The sequence below is a fragment of the Apis cerana genome, linkage group LG2 (assembly GCF_029169275.1).
Source record: "Apis cerana isolate GH-2021 linkage group LG2, AcerK_1.0, whole genome shotgun sequence".
Classification (NCBI taxonomy): domain Eukaryota; kingdom Metazoa; phylum Arthropoda; class Insecta; order Hymenoptera; family Apidae; genus Apis; species Apis cerana.
The window spans coordinates 14,514,865-14,531,712 of NC_083853.1; the positions used below are offsets into that span (position 1 = coordinate 14,514,865).

Here is a 16,848-nt window from a genome sequence, read left to right on the forward strand (position 1 = left end):
TGGCAGCGATCAAATTCGTTTCCAATAGATCGCCCGGTTCGAGAATCAGATTGGACGTTGGTCAAATATTCGAGAAATGAATCGAAATAACGCAAAATAATCTCTTTATTGTAACGAGTCGTTGGACACGATCATACGTACATAATTGTAAATCGTTGCACGGGCAACGATATTTACCCCAACGTTTCCCCTTATTTTCCTTCCTTTTTTTCTTCCCTCTCTCTCTCTCTCTCTCTCTCTCTACTTTTCTTCTTCTTCGCTTCGAATCGATACGATTCATCGAATTTGACGGATGTGTAGGATGCGATTTTCTTTTCTTTTCTTTTTTTTTTCTTTCCTTTCTTTTTTTTTTTTTTCTTCTACCACAAATATCGCCATCCTCTCCTTACTCTCGACGATATGTAGAATCCAGTATACATATTCGAGTCGTTTTTATCCTTTAGTTAAGTAAGAAAAAAAAAAGTAAAAGGAGGAAAGAAAATGAGGAATAATAATCCAACTGAAGCGAAGATTAATAAAAGAGAGAAGAGACGATGTAAAAGGGGAAAGACAGAGAAAGTGACTCGAGGCCATGGAGCTCCGTTTGTTCACGTTTCTCGCGAACAGCTCTTGGTCCGGCGATTAAAACGAACGAAGAAAACCTGGAAAACTCGCGACGATATACGTCGATCCAAAAACCGTAAAGAAGGAGAAACTAAATGTACATACAGGATGGAGGAGGAGGAGAAAAGAAAGAAAGAAAGAAAGAAAAAGAAACGTGATTGTTCGGGAGAAGAAAGACGCAAAAAAACCAGAAGAATTAATTGCAAAACGTATTTTTATTATGATCGAGAACGCACATGTGACCTCGGATCAAAGTAAAAATATCGGCAAGGGAAGGAAGAAGAAGAAGAGAGAGAGAGAGAGAGAGCAAGAACAAAACAAAAGTATAAGATTAATTCGTTCGGATGAAAACGCAAGAAATCTCCCTCTCCTTGCTGGGGGAGGGGAAATCGCTTATAACGAAATATAGGATTAATAATAATTGATATAAATCGCAAGGTGTTAAGGAGAGAAAAAAAGAACGATTAAACGTATAATAATAATAATAATAATAATAATAATAATAATAACGATCGAAGCTGACGAAAAAAGGGGGGCCGCTACGCGGGAGGACCGCATCTATTCTAATTATCGGTCGAATCTAACTTCACGATCAGATTCGCCCTTATCACGGATTTAAGCTCTAGTTATTGCTTTGTAATACACGTTGCTTAAAAGTGAAAACAAATCTTTTTTAAAACTTCATCCGCTTCCCGAATATCGTTCGCCATATCGATCGATATATATATATACGTATATATATATATATATATCGAGGAGACGCCCTTTTAACGTCTCGTTCCCGTTATTCCCTTCGAGGATAAAAATATATCGGCATCGTACGAATGTATGCGCGTACGATTGCGTGTATATACGTTTAACTCGTGTAAAATCGGTACATCGATGATTGGTTCAAGGATCGCGCCTATGCAAGCGATCGAACGATAACACAGCCCGCAATTTTTAGCTTAGCGATTCCGACTCCAGCGTTGTCCACGAGACAATGCATCGAGATTTGGAATATCGAAAAAATAGAGGGAGAATTAAAAGTATCATTGGCGAAGTAAAATTGCGAAGGAAAACACGAGAAGGGAAATTGTCCTCGTTGGAAATTTTAATTAGAGACGACCGGCATGTAGAACTTGTGCTTGGGCGTGTCCCTGGTGTGCTTGAACGGCGCTTGCTTCGCCTCGATGAGGGCCGCTGGACAGGGACCCTTGTGCCTCGGCGCGTACTCCTTCCTGTACATGCTCGACGTCACCGTGCTCCCGTCCCCCAAGCTGATGTGCGACACGTTCGCCTGCCTGTGCACCCGCTCCACCTTCTGGCTCCCGAAATTCCCGTAACTCCGCGCCTCGCTCTGCGAATAGAACTTGCCACCGACCGTCAAATTGTCCTGGCGGACGATCCTCTGCGGCCGCTCGTAGCTGGACGACGCCCACGGGTTGCCCTCTTTGGCGCTGCGGTGCAGCGAGGTGAGGCTCCGTCGGTCGCTGCTCTGGCTCGAGTTGCTTATGTACTGGCCGCTCTCCGCCAGGTTCGAGATACTCTTCTTCTGGTCGGCAGCCGTGGACGATATCGTGTGAAGGGCTTCCGTGGAGGAAGCGGTTCCGCCGCGTCTGTGGAGAACCGAGTTGGTCACGTCGGCGGAAGAGGAAGAGATTACGTTCTTCCTGTGGTGGCTGGTCTTGGTGGAGACCAAGGCTGCGTCCGTTTGCGTCGATTGCGATCCACCCATCGCTTGCCTGAACTCGGCGCTGCTCGTCTGGCTCGAGCTGTAGCACCGGGCTTGGCTCGAAATCTCGTGCCTCTGCCTGCTCGCCGTCTGCCGCGACTCCGCGTGCTGCGCGTTCACGTAGTCCCGCTTGCTCGTTTCTTGCTGATGACCTCCTCCACGACCGTGGCTCGAGTCCGCCGCTCCTTCGCACGAGACCCTCTCGCCGCTCCTCCTCCTCGCCACGTGCACCGTCGTCCCGTTCTCCACGCTCCTCGACTCCGTCCTCCGGCTCGCCTCCAACTCCATGCCGCTCATCTTCGCCGCCACCTCCTTGGCGGTGCGTTTCGTGAAAGTGTTGTAGTTCCTCTGAGTGCTGGTGCTGGTGCTGGTGGTGGTGGTGGTGGTGGTGGAGGAGGACGCGACGTCGTCCCCCAACGCGATCGAGGACTCCATGTGATGCTTGCGGCCGACCAGCGTCCTCGCAGGGGGCGAATCTTCCTTCTTCGAAAGGGAGAACGCGTCCCTCGTGGTCGTCTTGGTTTCCATGGCGTGGCCCGTGCTCACCCTCAGGTTGTCCTCGTGCCGCCTGATCTCCGCCCGCTCCCCCCGGACCACCGTGTACGTGGACCTCTGCGAGGTCGAGTCCTGGAACTCGCCGCCGCCCACCTTCAGGTTGTCCTCCCGACGCACCACCTCCGCCCTCTCCCCCCTGCCCCTCGCCGCCAAGTCCTCGCGAGCGCGGCCGACGAACTCGCCCTCGGGCCTCAAGTTGTCCGCGCGGCGGATGGGCGACCGCCTGCCGCCCCTCTCCGCCCCGTAGTCGTTCCTGCGGTCCGCGTACAACTCGCCCTCGATCCTCAGGTTGTCCTCGTGCCTCCTCGCCACGCTCACCCGCTCCACCCTCGCCACCCTGCCGTAGTCGTCCCTCGACCGCCGCACCACCTCCACCTCCCCCTCCATCCGCACCTGGTCCTCGTGGCGCCGCGCCTTCGCCCCGGGCTCGTCCCTCGCCCGCCCCTCGAACTCGCGAGGCTTCCTCGACAACCTCGAGGGGGTCCGCGCGAACTGGTCGTCGGGATGCCTGATGGCCGACTCGCCCTCCACGCGCTCCACTCTCGCCACGCTGCTCTTGTAGTCGTCCCTCGACCGCCGCACCTCCACCACCTCCTCCTCCGTCCTCCTCGAGTCGTCCCTGCGCACCGTAACCTCCGCCCTCTCCTCCTTAAGCGCGCTCGATTTCATCACCTGCTCCTCCACCTCCTGCTTCCTGCCTCGAATCGGCGACTCGGTGCGAAGGTTGTCCTCGTGGCGTATGGGCGTCCTCCTCTCGGCTGGGCCGAGAGGAGGGGACTTCTGAGGCCTGTCGAAGCTTCCCTCGGGCCGCAAGTTGTCCCTGGGCCTCTTCGTCTCGGCCCTCTCGCCCTTCCTCGGCGCTTCTTCCCTGGGACGAGCGGCGAACTCACCCTCGGGCAGTTTCAAGTTGTCCTCGTGCCTGATGGGGGAACGTTTCTCGGCAGGTAAGACGGGCCTCTTCTCGCTTTCTCCCCTCTCGAATTCCCCTTCCGGCCTCAGGTTGTCGACGGGCCGCACCACGTCCGCGCGTTCCCCTCTCACAACCTTGAAGTCGTCCCTGGTTCTCGCGTCGATAAACTCGCCCTCCATCCTCAGATTGTCCCGATACTTGGTCACCTCGGTCCTCTCGCGGATCAGGAACTCGGCGTACTCGTCTCTCGAGCGGTAAGTCTCCATGTCGCCCTCCATTCGAAGGTTGTCGCTGCGCTTCACGATCTCGAGTCGCTCGCCTCGAACCGGTCGATAATCGTCCTTGGGGCGGGCCTCGAAGGGGCCCTCGGGGCGGAGGTTGTCCTCCGGCCTCTTCACCACGGCTCTGTCGCCCTTGGTCGGGGAGAAGTCGTCCTTGGGGCGGGCCTCGAACTTGCCCTCGGGGCGCAGATTGTCCCGCGGCTTCTTCGCCTCGGCTCGCTCGCCCCGCTTCGGAGCTTCCTCCCTCGGCTTCCCGACGAACTCACCCTCCGGCTTCAAGTTGTCCGGGTGCTTGATCGGCGTCCTCCTCTCGGCCGGACCGATCCGCCGAGGCCGCGGCCTCTCGAACTCGCCCTCCGGCTTCAAGTTGTCCTCCGGCCGCCTCACCTCCGCTCTCTCCCCCCTCGTCGCCGCTTCTTCCCTCGGACGACCGATGAATTCACCCTCGGGTTTCAGATTGTCCTTGGGTTTCTTCGCGATCGGCTTCTCGGCCGGTTTGAATTCCTCTGGTTTTGGTCTCTCGAACTCGCCTTCCGGTTTCAAGTTATCCGCGTGTTTTATGGGGGTTCTTCTTTCGGCAGGGCTGACGGGTTTCTTCTCCGGAATTTGGAATTCTCCTTCCGGATGAAGATTGTCCTTGGGTTTCTTCACGATCGGCTTCTCGGCCGGTTTGAACTGTTCAGGTCGCGGTCTCTCGAATTCTCCCTCCGGTTTCAAATTGTCCTCGTGTTTGATCGGTGTTCTTCTTTCGGCAGGGCTGACGGGTTTCTTCTCCGGAATTTGGAATTCTCCTTCTGGATAAAGATTGTCTTTCGGTTTCTTCACGATCGGTTTCTCAGCTGGTTTGAACTCCTCCGGTTTTGGTCTCTCGAATTCTCCCTCTGGTTTCAAATTATCCGCGTGTTTTATGGGGGTTCTTCTTTCGGCAGGGCTGACGGGTTTCTTCTCCGGAATTTGGAATTCTCCTTCTGGATGAAGATTATCCTTGGGTTTCTTCGCGATCGGCTTCTCGGCCGGTTTAAATTCTTTCGGTTTTGGTCTCTCGAATTCGCCTTCTGGTTTCAAATTGTCCTCGTGTTTTATGGGGGTTCTTCTTTCAGCGGGGCCAATGGGTTTCTTCTCCGGGACCTCGAACTCTCCTTCGGGATGAAGATTGTCCGTTGGTCTCTTGACGACAGGTCTCTCGGCCGGTTTGAACTGTTCAGGTCGTGGTCTCTCGAATTCTCCCTCTGGTTTCAAATTGTCCTCGTGTTTTATGGGGGTTCTTCTCTCGGCTGGGCCAACGGGTTTCTTTTCGGGAATTTCGAATTCACCCTCGGGATAAAGATTGTCCTTGGGTTTCTTCACGTCCGCTCTTTCGCCCTTTCGTGGAGCTTCTTGCTTGGGTCGAGTCGCAAAATCGCCTTCCGGTTTCAGATTGTCCTTGGGTTTCTTTACGATCGGTTTCTCGGCCGGTTTGAACTCCTGCGGTTTTGGTCTCTCGAATTCTCCCTCTGGTTTCAAGTTATCCGCGTGTTTTATGGGAGTTCTTCTTTCGGCAGGACTAATAGGTTTCTTCTCCGGAATTTGGAATTCTCCTTCCGGATAAAGATTGTCTTTCGGTTTCTTCACGATCGGTTTCTCGGCCGGTTTAAATTCTTCCGCTTTTGGTCTCTCAAACTCGCCTTCCGGTTTCAAATTGTCCTCATGTTTGATCGGTGTTCTTCTTTCAGCAGGGCTGACGGGTTTCTTCTCCGGAATTTGGAATTCTCCTTCTGGATAAAGGTTATCCTTGGGTTTCTTCACGATCGGTTTCTCGGCCGGTTTAAATTCTTCCGGTTTTGGTCTCTCAAACTCGCCTTCTGGTTTCAAATTGTCTTCGTGTTTTATGGGAGTCCTTCTTTCGGCAGGGCTGACGGGTTTCTTCTCCGGAATTTGAAATTCTCCTTCTGGATAAAGATTGTCTTTAGGTTTCTTCATGATCGGTTTCTCGGCCGGTTTAAATTCTTCCGGTTTCGGTCTCTCGAATTCTCCCTCCGGTTTCAAATTATCCGCGTGTTTGATAGGGGTCCTCTTCTCGGCGGGGGCGACAGGTTTCCTCTCGGGCCTCTCGAACTCACCCTCGGGTCTTAAATTATCTCGAGGCTTCTTGATCGGTGCACGTTCGCCGTGTTTCGGCGCCTCCTCCCTCGGTCTGCCGACGAAATCTCCCTCCGGCTTCAAATTATCCTCCGGCCTCTTCGCTTCCGGTCTCTCCACCTTCTTCGGGGGTGAATAGTCGTCCTTTGGACGCGCCTCGAAAGGACCTTCCGGTTTCAGATTGTCGGGATGCCTGACCACGTCCACGCGTTCCCCTCTCACAACCTTGAAGTCGTCCCTGGTTCTAGTGTCGATAAACTCGCCCTCCATCCTCAGATTGTCGCGATACTTGGTCACCTCGGTCCTCTCGCGGATCAGGAACTCGGCGTACTCGTCTCTCGAGCGGTAAGTCTCCATATCGCCCTCCATTCGAAGGTTGTCGCTGCGCTTCACGATCTCGAGTCGCTCGCCTCGAACCGGTCGATAATCGTCCTTGGGGCGGGCCTCGAAGGGGCCCTCGGGGCGGAGGTTGTCCTCCGGCCTCTTCACCACGGCTCTGTCGCCCTTGGTAGGGGAGAAGTCGTCCTTCGGCTTGCCGACGAATTCTCCCTCGGGGCGAAGGTTGTCCGGATGTTTGATCGGGCTACGCCTTTCCGCCGGACCAACCATAGGCTTCTCAGGCCTCTCGAAATCACCCTCGGGGCGCAGATTGTCCTCCGGCCTTCGCACTTCGGGCCGCTCCGCTCGCTTCGGGGAGAAATCGTCCTTTGGACGACCCTCGAAGGGTCCTTCCGGTCTCAAGTTGTCTTCAGGTCTCTTCACATCGGCTCTTTCTCCTCTAGTTGGTTTGTAGTCGTCCTTTGGACGGCCCTCGAAGGGACCTTCCGGCTTCAGATTATCCTCTGGACGTTTCACATCGGCCCTTTCTCCTCTAGTTGGTTTGTAGTCGTCCTTTGGACGGCCCTCGAAGGGACCTTCCGGCTTCAGATTATCCTCTGGACGTTTCACATCGGCCCTTTCTCCTCTAGTTGGTTTGTAGTCGTCTTTTGGACGACCCTCGAAGGGACCTTCGGGTCTCAAGTTATCCTGAGGCTTCTTGACTTCGGGACGTTCGGCTGTTTTTGGCGAGAAATCATCCTTAGGTCTTCCTTCGAAGGGTCCTTCTGGTTTTAGGTTATCCTCTGGACGTTTCACGTCGGCCCTTTCTCCTTTTGTGGGTTTGTAATCATCTTTTGGTCGGCCTTCGAAGGGTCCTTCTGGTCTCAAGTTGTCCTCTGGTCTCTTTACTTCTGGTCTTTCTCCTCTTTTGGGTGAATAGTCGTCTTTTGGACGGCCTTCGAAGGGTCCTTCCGGTCTCAAGTTGTCCTCTGGTCTCTTTACTTCTGGTCTTTCTCCTCTTTTGGGTGAATAGTCGTCTTTTGGACGGCCCTCGAAGGGACCTTCCGGCTTCAGATTATCCTCTGGACGTTTCACATCGGCCCTTTCTCCTCTAGTTGGTTTGTAGTCGTCCTTTGGACGGCCTTCGAAGGGTCCTTCCGGCCTCAAGTTGTCCTCTGGTCTCTTTACTTCTGGCCTTTCCCCTCGTTTCGGTGAAAAATCGTCTTTTGGACGTCCCTCGAACGGTCCTTCGGGCTTCAAGTTGTCTTCAGGTCTCTTCACATCGGCCCTTTCTCCTCTAGTTGGCTTGTAATCGTCCTTAGGTCTTCCTTCGAAGGGACCTTCCGGTCTCAAGTTATCCCGAGGCTTCTTCACTTCTGGACGCTCGGCTGTCTTCGGCGAGAAGTCGTCTTTGGGCCTTCCTTCGAAGGGTCCTTCAGGTTTTAGGTTATCCTCTGGACGTTTCACGTCGGCCCTTTCTCCTCTTGTAGGCTTGTAATCGTCTTTAGGCCTTCCTTCGAAGGGTCCTTCAGGTTTTAGGTTATCCTCTGGACGTTTCACGTCGGCCCTTTCTCCTCTTGTAGGCTTGTAATCGTCTTTAGGCCTTCCCTCGAAGGGACCTTCCGGTCTCAAGTTATCCCGAGGCTTCTTCACTTCGGGACGCTCGGCTGTTTTCGGCGAGAAATCGTCCTTAGGCCTTCCTTCGAAGGGTCCTTCCGGCTTCAGATTGTCTTCTGGACGCTTCACGTCGGCGCGTTCCCCTCTCGTAGGCTTGTAATCGTCCTTTGGTCGGGCTTGGAACGGTCCCTCGGGACGAATATTGTCATCGTGTTTGATAGGAGTTCTGCGTTCCGCAGGCGTGAACGGGACGCGTTCTCTGTCCGCGAACTCTCCTTCGGGGAAGAGATTGTCCGGATGTCGCACGATCGGCGCTCTCTCGCCAGGACCGTAGGGAGCATGGAACGGTCTCTCGAATTCCCCCTCGGGGTACAAGTTGTCCGGGTGTCTAATCGGCGTACGTTTCTCGCCAGGGGTGTATTCGCTCCTAGGCCGGTCTTCGAATTCTCCCTCGGGTCTCAAGTTGTCTCGTGGCTTCTTCACTTGCGGGCGTTGGGCAGTTTTCGGGGTGAAATCGTCCTTTGGGCGTCCCTCGAACGGACCCTCGGGTCTCAAGTTGTCCTGGGGCCTCTTCACCTCGGGACGTTCGGCTGTTTTCGGCGAGAAATCGTCTTTAGGTCTTCCTTCGAAGGGTCCTTCAGGCTTCAAGTTGTCCTCTGGACGTTTCACGTCAGCCCTCTCCCCCCTGGTTGGCTTGTAATCGTCTTTAGGCCGTGCCTCGAACGCTCCCTCGGGACGAAGATTATCCTCCGGCCTCCTAACTTCCGCTCGTTCTCCGCGTTTCGGCGAATAGTCGTCCTTTGGACGGCCCTCGAACGGTCCTTCCGGTCTCAAGTTGTCCTCTGGTCTCTTTACTTCCGCCCTTTCCCCTCGTTTCGGTGAAAAATCGTCTTTTGGACGTCCCTCGAACGGTCCTTCGGGCTTCAAGTTGTCTTCAGGCTTCCTCACATCGGCTCTTTCCCCTCTGGTTGGCTTGTAATCTTCCTTAGGCCTTCCCTCGAACGGTCCTTCCGGTTTCAAGTTGTCCTGAGGCTTCTTCATCTCGGGACGTTCGGCTGTTTTTGGCGAGAAATCGTCTTTTGGACGTCCCTCGAACGGTCCTTCGGGCTTCAAGTTGTCTTCAGGCTTCCTCACATCGGCTCTTTCCCCTCTGGTTGGCTTGTAATCATCCTTGGGCCTTCCCTCGAATGGTCCTTCCGGTTTTAAATTGTCCTGTGGTTTCCTTACTTCTGGCCGTTCCGCGATTTTCGGTATGAAATCGTCTTTTGGTCTTCCCTCGAACGGTCCTTCGGGCTTCAAATTGTCTTCGGGTCTCTTCACATCGGCCCTTTCTCCTTTAGTTGGCCTATAATCGTCCTTGGGCCTTCCCTCGAACGGTCCTTCGGGCTTCAAGTTGTCTTCAGGCTTCTTCACATCGGCCCTTTCCCCTTTAGTTGGCCTGTAATCGTCCTTAGGCCTTCCCTCGAATGGTCCTTCCGGTTTCAAATTGTCCTGTGGTTTCCTTACTTCTGGCCGTTCCGCGATTTTCGGCATGAAGTCGTCTTTCGGCCGCCCTTCGAACGGCCCTTCGGGTCTTAAATTGTCTTCTGGCCTCTTCACGTCGGCTCTGTCTCCCCTGATTGGTCTATAATCGTCCTTTGGACGGCCTTCGAACGGTCCTTCCGGTCTTAAGTTGTCTTCAGGCTTCTTCACATCGGCCCTCTCCCCTCTAGTTGGCTTGTAATCGTCCTTTGGACGGCCTTCGAACGGTCCTTCCGGCTTCAAATTGTCTTCAGGCTTCTTCACATCGGCCCTCTCCCCTCTAGTTGGCTTGTAATCGTCCTTTGGACGGCCTTCGAACGGTCCTTCCGGTCTCAAATTGTCTTCAGGCTTTTTCACATCGGCCCTCTCTCCTCTAGTTGGCTTGTAATCATCCTTTGGTCGGCCTTCGAAGGGACCTTCGGGTCTCAAGTTATCCTGAGGCTTCTTCACTTCGGGACGTTCGGCTGTTTTTGGCGAGTAATCGTCCTTAGGCCTTCCCTCGAATGTTCCTTCCGGTCTCAAGTTGTCTTCAGGCTTCTTCACATCGGCCCTCTCCCCTCTAGTTGGCTTGTAATCATCTTTTGGACGTCCCTCGAATGGTCCTTCCGGTCTCAAGTTGTCTTCTGGTCTCTTTACTTCCGCCCTTTCCCCTCGTTTCGGCGAGTAATCGTCCTTTGGACGTCCCTCGAACGGTCCTTCGGGCTTCAAATTGTCTTCAGGCTTCTTCACATCGGCCCTCTCCCCTCTGGTTGGCTTGTAATCATCTTTTGGACGTCCCTCGAAGGGTCCTTCCGGTCTCAAATTGTCCTCCGGTCTCTTTACTTCCGGTCTTTCGCCTCGTTTCGGCGAGTAATCGTCCTTTGGACGTCCCTCGAACGGTCCTTCGGGCTTCAAATTGTCTTCAGGCTTCTTCACATCGGCCCTCTCCCCTCTGGTTGGTCTATAATCATCTTTTGGACGTCCCTCGAATGGTCCTTCCGGTCTCAAGTTGTCCTCCGGCCTCTTTACTTCCGGTCGTTCGCCTCGTTTCGGCGAGTAATCGTCCTTAGGCCTTGCCTCGAAGGGTCCTTCGGGTCTCAAATTATCCTTGGGCTTCTGAGGCTCGGGTCTCTTGGTAATGGGCGGCACTACGTAGTCTTGTTTGGTGTGGGGCACGCCTTCGAACGGTCCTTCCGGCTTCAAATTATCGTCCCGTCTGATCACGGCGGTGCTTCTGTAATCGGTCCGATCGAAACTCCGATACTCCTCCTGCGTCGTGGTCGTGGTGCTCTCCAACACGTCTGTCTTCCCGTAAAAGCGGTCCTCCTCCTCGGTGTACGCGAGTCGCCTCCGCGGCTCTCTCTCGACCACGTCGTACGTGTGGAAATCCTCCTTGAGACGAGAGGTACCCTGTCGCAAGTTTTTCGTCCCCGGTCAGCGATTAACCCGAGATAAAAGCTCTTAACCGCGCCCTCCTTCCTCCCATCTATCTCGACCAATTTTATCTCGATCCACCTACCGTGAATTCACCCTCTCCCACCGTGAGGTTGTCCGTACGTTTCACGATCTCCGCCCGTTGCACGCTCCGATGATCCACGTATTCCGATCTCGTGGTGGTCGAGTCGATGAACTCCCCCTCGACCTTGGTGTAAGTGTTGCGACGAATTGGGCTGGGCCGTTCGCCGGGGGTGCCGGTGAACACCAGCTCCGTGGTGGTCGTGCCTTTTCGGAGAGAGAGAAAGAAAGAAAGAAAGAAAGAAAGGTAGGAACGGTGGGAAATATGTTCGCAAAGAGAAGAGAAATCTCACTGTCGAATTCCCCTTCAGGCCTGAGGTTATCCCTAGGCCTGGTGATGGGCGCCCTGTCCCCCTTCTTGGGCGCCTCCTCCCTCACCCTGCCCGCGAATTCGCCCTCCGGCCTCAGGTTGTCCTGCGGCTTCCTCACCGCCGCCCTCTCGCCCCTCGTCGCCGAGTAATCCGTCCGCCTCTCCCCCACGAACTCTCCCTCCATTCGAAGATGGTCCTCGTGGTGGTACACCGTCTGCCTGTCCACGCGTTTCTCGTCGAATTCCTCCCGGTAGGAAGTGACCGCGTGGACCGGCTCGTCCCGTGCAATTTCCAGGTGCTCCTGGGCGACCAGATTGTGGGGACAACGGTGTCGTCTGGAAAAATTCCATTTCGAAATGGAATCGAGAGAGAGAGAGAGAGATAGAAATTCTTCTTCTTTCGCGGATCAATCTTGTGGGTTACAGGAGGGAGGAGTGTTAATTGGAGGGGAGGCGAGTGGTGGATCGGCCCATTGATAAAGTGGCACGAGTCCGTTCGCTTCGTTCGATTCCACGGTTCGTTGTCCGAGTAATCGAGTACGCTTTTTACTTTCTAGATTTTATTTTATTCGTTGGAGGGAAGTAAAGAATAAAAAGAAGGAGAAGGGGAAATATTTGCAACGAAATCGAAGATCGTGGAAATACACAGTAAGTGAAATACTTTTTACTTTCTAGATTTTACTTTATTCGTTGGAGGGGAGTAAAGAAAAAAAAGGAAAATAAATATTTGCAACGAGAAGATTGTACATACAATACACACGATCTTGAGGAATTGTTTGAGTAATTACGTTAAGTACGTTGTTTGAGTAATTGAAATATTTTTTACTTTCTAGATTTTATTTTATTCGTTGAAGAGAAGTAAAGAATAAAAAGAAGGAGAAGGGGAAATATTTGCAACGAGATCGAAGATCGTGGAAATACACAGTTGAGTAAGTGAAATACTTTTTAGATTTTATTTTATTCGTTGAAGAGAAGTAAAGAATAAAAAGAAGGAGAAGGGGAAATATTTGCAACGAAATCGAAGATCGTGGAAATACACAGTAAGTGAAATACTTTTTACTTTCTAGATTTTACTTTATTCGTTGGAGGGGAGTAAAGAAAAAAAAGGAAAATAAATATTTGCAACGAGAAGATTGTACATACAATACACACGATCTTGAGGAATTGTTTGAGTAATTACGTTAAGTACGTTGTTTGAGTAATTGAAACATTTTTTATTTTCTAGATTTTATTTTATTCGTTAGAGGGAAGTAAAGAATAAAAAGAAGAAGAAGGGGAAATATTTGCAACGAGATCGAAGATCGTGAAAATACACACGATCTTGAGTAAGTGAAATACTTTTTACTTTCTAGATTTTATTCGTGACTCGTTGGAGGGAAGTAAAGAATAAAAAAAAGAAGAAGGGGAAATATTTGCAACGAGATCGAAGATCGTGAAAATACACAGTTGAGTAATACTTTTTACTTTTTAGATTTTATTCGTGACTCGTTGAAGGGAATAAAAAGAAGAAGAAGATTTTGATCACACGATCTTGAGAAATTACGCGGATGTTTACGAATTCAAATCTGATAAAACATTAATAACTGATTGGTAGAAAGAAATCTATTCAATCTCATTTTTTAAACGAGGCGTTTTTCCATCCTTTTTCGTCTCGCCCCCGCGTTGTCTCCTCCCCCGATATTTATTATTTCGGTGTAATTAACAAGGGAAGGAAACATCGATACCTCAATCTCCATGTCAATTAAGGTGAATCGAGCTTGTCAAAATGCCAACGCGCCTTCTCCCTCCCCTCTTTCCAACCCTTTGCCTTTGCGTTTAATATCGATAACCCGCCCGACAAAATCAACCACTAAAAATGTATTACACCTTCGATAGACAATGTATTACAAACCGGTAGATAATCGCAATTTTCCACGATCCTGTCGCGATCCGCGATTAAAAGAAGATTGAATCAATTTGATTTCCAAGTTCCCCTCTTTTAACGTGGAAAAATTTCTAAAAGGAAGAAGAGTGACCAGATGAGCCCAAAAAAAAAATTTTAAGCGTAAATATCGAATTAAAATTGTTTTATCGACGCCATTGATGAGCGCGCTTGGAAAAGGAAGTTCAGTTCGAGGCCATTTAGAAATTGGAAACTTGTCAAACAGAGATTTCGCGAGCACCGCGTATGAAAGGTTGATGTGAAAAAAGGAAAAAGCGCGCCAAATTTCGATGCAGAAGGATTCGAATATTCTCTGCCGATTTTTGACACGCTTCCGATTGATCCGATTGATCTCGACAAAATTCGAATCTTCTCGCTCATTCGTTTACACGAATAAATAATAACACAGAGAGCGCGGAAGACTAGAGCGATCGAGTGGATCCGGCAACCAATTTCGATCTCGGTTCGATTCGGGTCAAGCGTTCTTTTTCAATCTGAATCGGATTCGCCCCGATAAATATTAAACGCGAGGCGGGAAACTTTCCAACCGAAAACGAAATTAAAATGGTTAAAACGAAAGCGATTGGAAGGGGCGGATGATAATCGAGAATGGAACGATCGTCTTGACCCGATTCCCGCCAATGTTTTTCTCTTCTTCCCCCTCCTTTAAGCGTGTAATTCGAGAACACTGTCCTTGGTTCGGATTAAGAAAAAAGGAAAAAAGCTCGACACGATCGACCGCGAGAAATGACTTCGATCCGCTCCCGATTCCTCTTGTATGGAAATGAAAACTGATTCTTTCTCCCCTCCTCCTTCTCCTCGTCGCATCCTTGATTTTCGGTGGAAAAAAAACCGAGGCTATCCTTGGATCGTGACGAGCGGATCACCTTCTTCTTCTTTAAATTTTCAACCGCGATCACCTTCGAGCGAGCTGGGGAAGGGACGCGCGGGGCGAACGGAAAGAAGACGTTCGAATAAGGAAGGGAAGCGGAGAGGCGGACCGCGATTGGCCGGGAACAAGCTCCCGTAAAAGGGCTTGTCTGCTGTCCCAGTTTTCAGCGGCGCGTGCGTTCCCTTCATCTGCATAATACAACTTGTTTCATAATACGGTTGAGGGCCTCGAGGCCATACTTGGCCGACGTTTCGATACCCTCGGGCTTCGAGCCAACAGATACGCACGAGAGATACAGGTGATGTACGTATATGCATGTGTATGCACGTGCGTTTGTGGAATCAATCGCGAGATTTAACCCCTTCCAGGTTGTAACGAACGTCTGTTAGGAACGTAAAATCGCGTTAAAAATTACAGAGATCTTATCTTTTCTTTAAATTATTTGAACTGGATCTAATACGTTGAAGTGGGAAACGAGATTGTTTGCGATACGTAAGAGATACGTAAGGAAATTTAACCCTTTTGAAAATAACGAGATATCTTAGAAGGTACGATCATTGAAAACTAGAACGATTCTCTATTATTTCTTTATTACTATTATTATTATTTTATTACGAAATAATCGCGTATTGAAATGGATCTCTCGCGTAGTTTTTAGTGAGATTTTTCTCGACACTCGAGAGATAGAAAATGATGAAAATTTAAGCCTTTCGAAATTAACGAGATCTATTAAAAGATAGGATCACGTTAAAAATTAGATCCTATCTTTTCTTTAATTCGCTATTGAAACGATCTTTGTAAAATTTTTCGCGATGTTTAAGAGATAAAATTTAATCCTTTAGAGCGATCCTATATTTTCTTTAATTCGCTATCGAAACGATCGAGTATTTTTATAAATGTTTGAGAAATACAAAATGATCAAAATTTAATTCTTTCGAAATTATCTTAAAAAGATACGATCACGTTAAAAATTAGAGCGATTTTCTTTAATTCACTATCGAAACGATCGAGTATCGAAACGTAGGATCTCGCGTAGTTTGAAACGTCTCGTAAGATTTTCTACGCGACACGTAAGATATAGATATAAAAGGTTAGAGATTAATCACTTCGAGAATCAAAACACAATCGCGATAAAAATTAAAAAGAAGGAAAAAAGGAAATCCTATTTTTTTCTTCAATATCTTATACAGCGAAATTGAATAATAAGACGAAACGGATACATCGCGTAGGTTTGAAACGTCTTGCAAGATTCTTTGCGACGCGAAAGGCTGACGCATGCGCGATCGTGATGACAGCAGCTCGATGCAACCCGACGTACGCCGCGGTGCGGAAACGTGATTTTTCGATAGCGATCGAACCGATCGAGTAATACGATTCAACCGACATTACTCATCCCTCCGAGATAGAAAATTAAATCCGTAATAAAAAAACAAGGAACGCCATTAATCAACTATCTCCTCTTTTTAATCTTGCAACGTCGCGATATTAAAAGAAAAAAAAAATTCGCGATCGAACGAAAATTGCTAAAAATTTCGATCTGATTACCATAGAGAAATTGAAATTCGCATCGTTTCGAGGCTCGAAAGTGGGTAAGAAAAATTTTGCAAAGGAAAAAATATTTGAGAAAACTGGAAGCGAAGAGAAAATATCGAAACCACGATTATCATCCGCTTACCCACAGGTGCATAGCTCGCATATGCATTGCTCCTTCAGGGGGATCTTGGATAATATGTCGGGTAGTTTGGGGGCGTCGTCCTCCTCGAGGGAATCGGGCGTCTGATCTCCTCTTCCAGGCTTCGACGGGCCCTCGTCAGCTCTCGTCGGCTTCCCCGTCGGCGAGACATAGTCTCGAGGTTTGCCCTGTGGCGACTGTGGCCTCGAGTCGCCACGTCTGAAATTTGAATGTTTTCGATCGATTCGTTCTTAGTTCTTGGCAACGATTCGAAGAGGGGGCAACTGTCGAATTTATACAGAAATATATCCTTCGAATATATGTACACCCTTTGATCGAGGCAGCTCGATCGAATCGGCGCGTTTTGAATTTCTTACAGTTTTTTGTATTCGCTATCTTTACTATTCTAATTTTCCTTCTTATATTTTTCTCTTATTTCATCTCCCTCTTCCTCACTGCTTTCCCTATCGTTAATTTCTTCGTGCAAATAATTTCTAGAAAAATCTATCTTTTATTCCATCCAAAATCGAGCACAAATAAATATGGAATTCGTCGATGGTGAAGAGTCACCGTGGAAATTTCAATAATTGCAAGCCTCTCCCATTGACTCGAAGCCGCTTAATTTTTCCAATTAACCTCCTCACCTCTCCACGGGGCTCCGTTCCCTCTGTCGCGATGGTGGCCGGCTCGGTTTCCCAGCGGCCGGTTTTGTCTTCTCCTCTTCCCGCAACCCGGGAATTCCGCGGGGGAAGCCGGGCCGTTCCGGCGATTCCTTGCGCGGAGTGGAGGTGGCGAATCCGTCGTACCTGATGTCGTCGACGACATCTCGCGCCACCATGCTAGTCACCTGCTCTCTGTCGATAAACTCGCTCGTCGACTTCTCGATGACATCTCTCTGCGAAACAGGAGCACGTATTTAGGT

General features: G+C 50.1%; 1 protein-coding gene and 1 long non-coding RNA gene across 2 annotated transcripts in view; one reads left to right on the forward strand and one right to left on the reverse strand.

Annotated features, from left to right (window-relative positions):
- Window positions 1–87: 87 nt before the first annotated feature.
- Window positions 88–16,848, reverse strand: part of LOC108002701 (microtubule-associated protein futsch) — a 28,959-nt gene continuing 12,198 nt past the window's right edge. The window contains exons 2-6 of the mRNA XM_062070907.1: window positions 16,571–16,821; window positions 15,930–16,145; window positions 11,425–11,777; window positions 11,136–11,338; window positions 88–11,026 (exon numbers count right to left, since the gene is read on the reverse strand). Coding sequence (XP_061926891.1) covers window positions 1,697–11,026; window positions 11,136–11,338; window positions 11,425–11,777; window positions 15,930–16,145; window positions 16,571–16,821 — 10,353 coding nt within the window. The 3' untranslated portion in view covers window positions 88–1,696. The remainder of the gene's footprint in view (window positions 11,027–11,135; window positions 11,339–11,424; window positions 11,778–15,929; window positions 16,146–16,570; window positions 16,822–16,848) is intronic.
- LOC133665655 (uncharacterized) lies at window positions 11,772–14,890 on the forward strand. The gene is made up of 2 exons (XR_009828787.1): window positions 11,772–12,370; window positions 12,794–14,890. It is a non-coding gene; the product is annotated as an uncharacterized LOC133665655 (long non-coding RNA).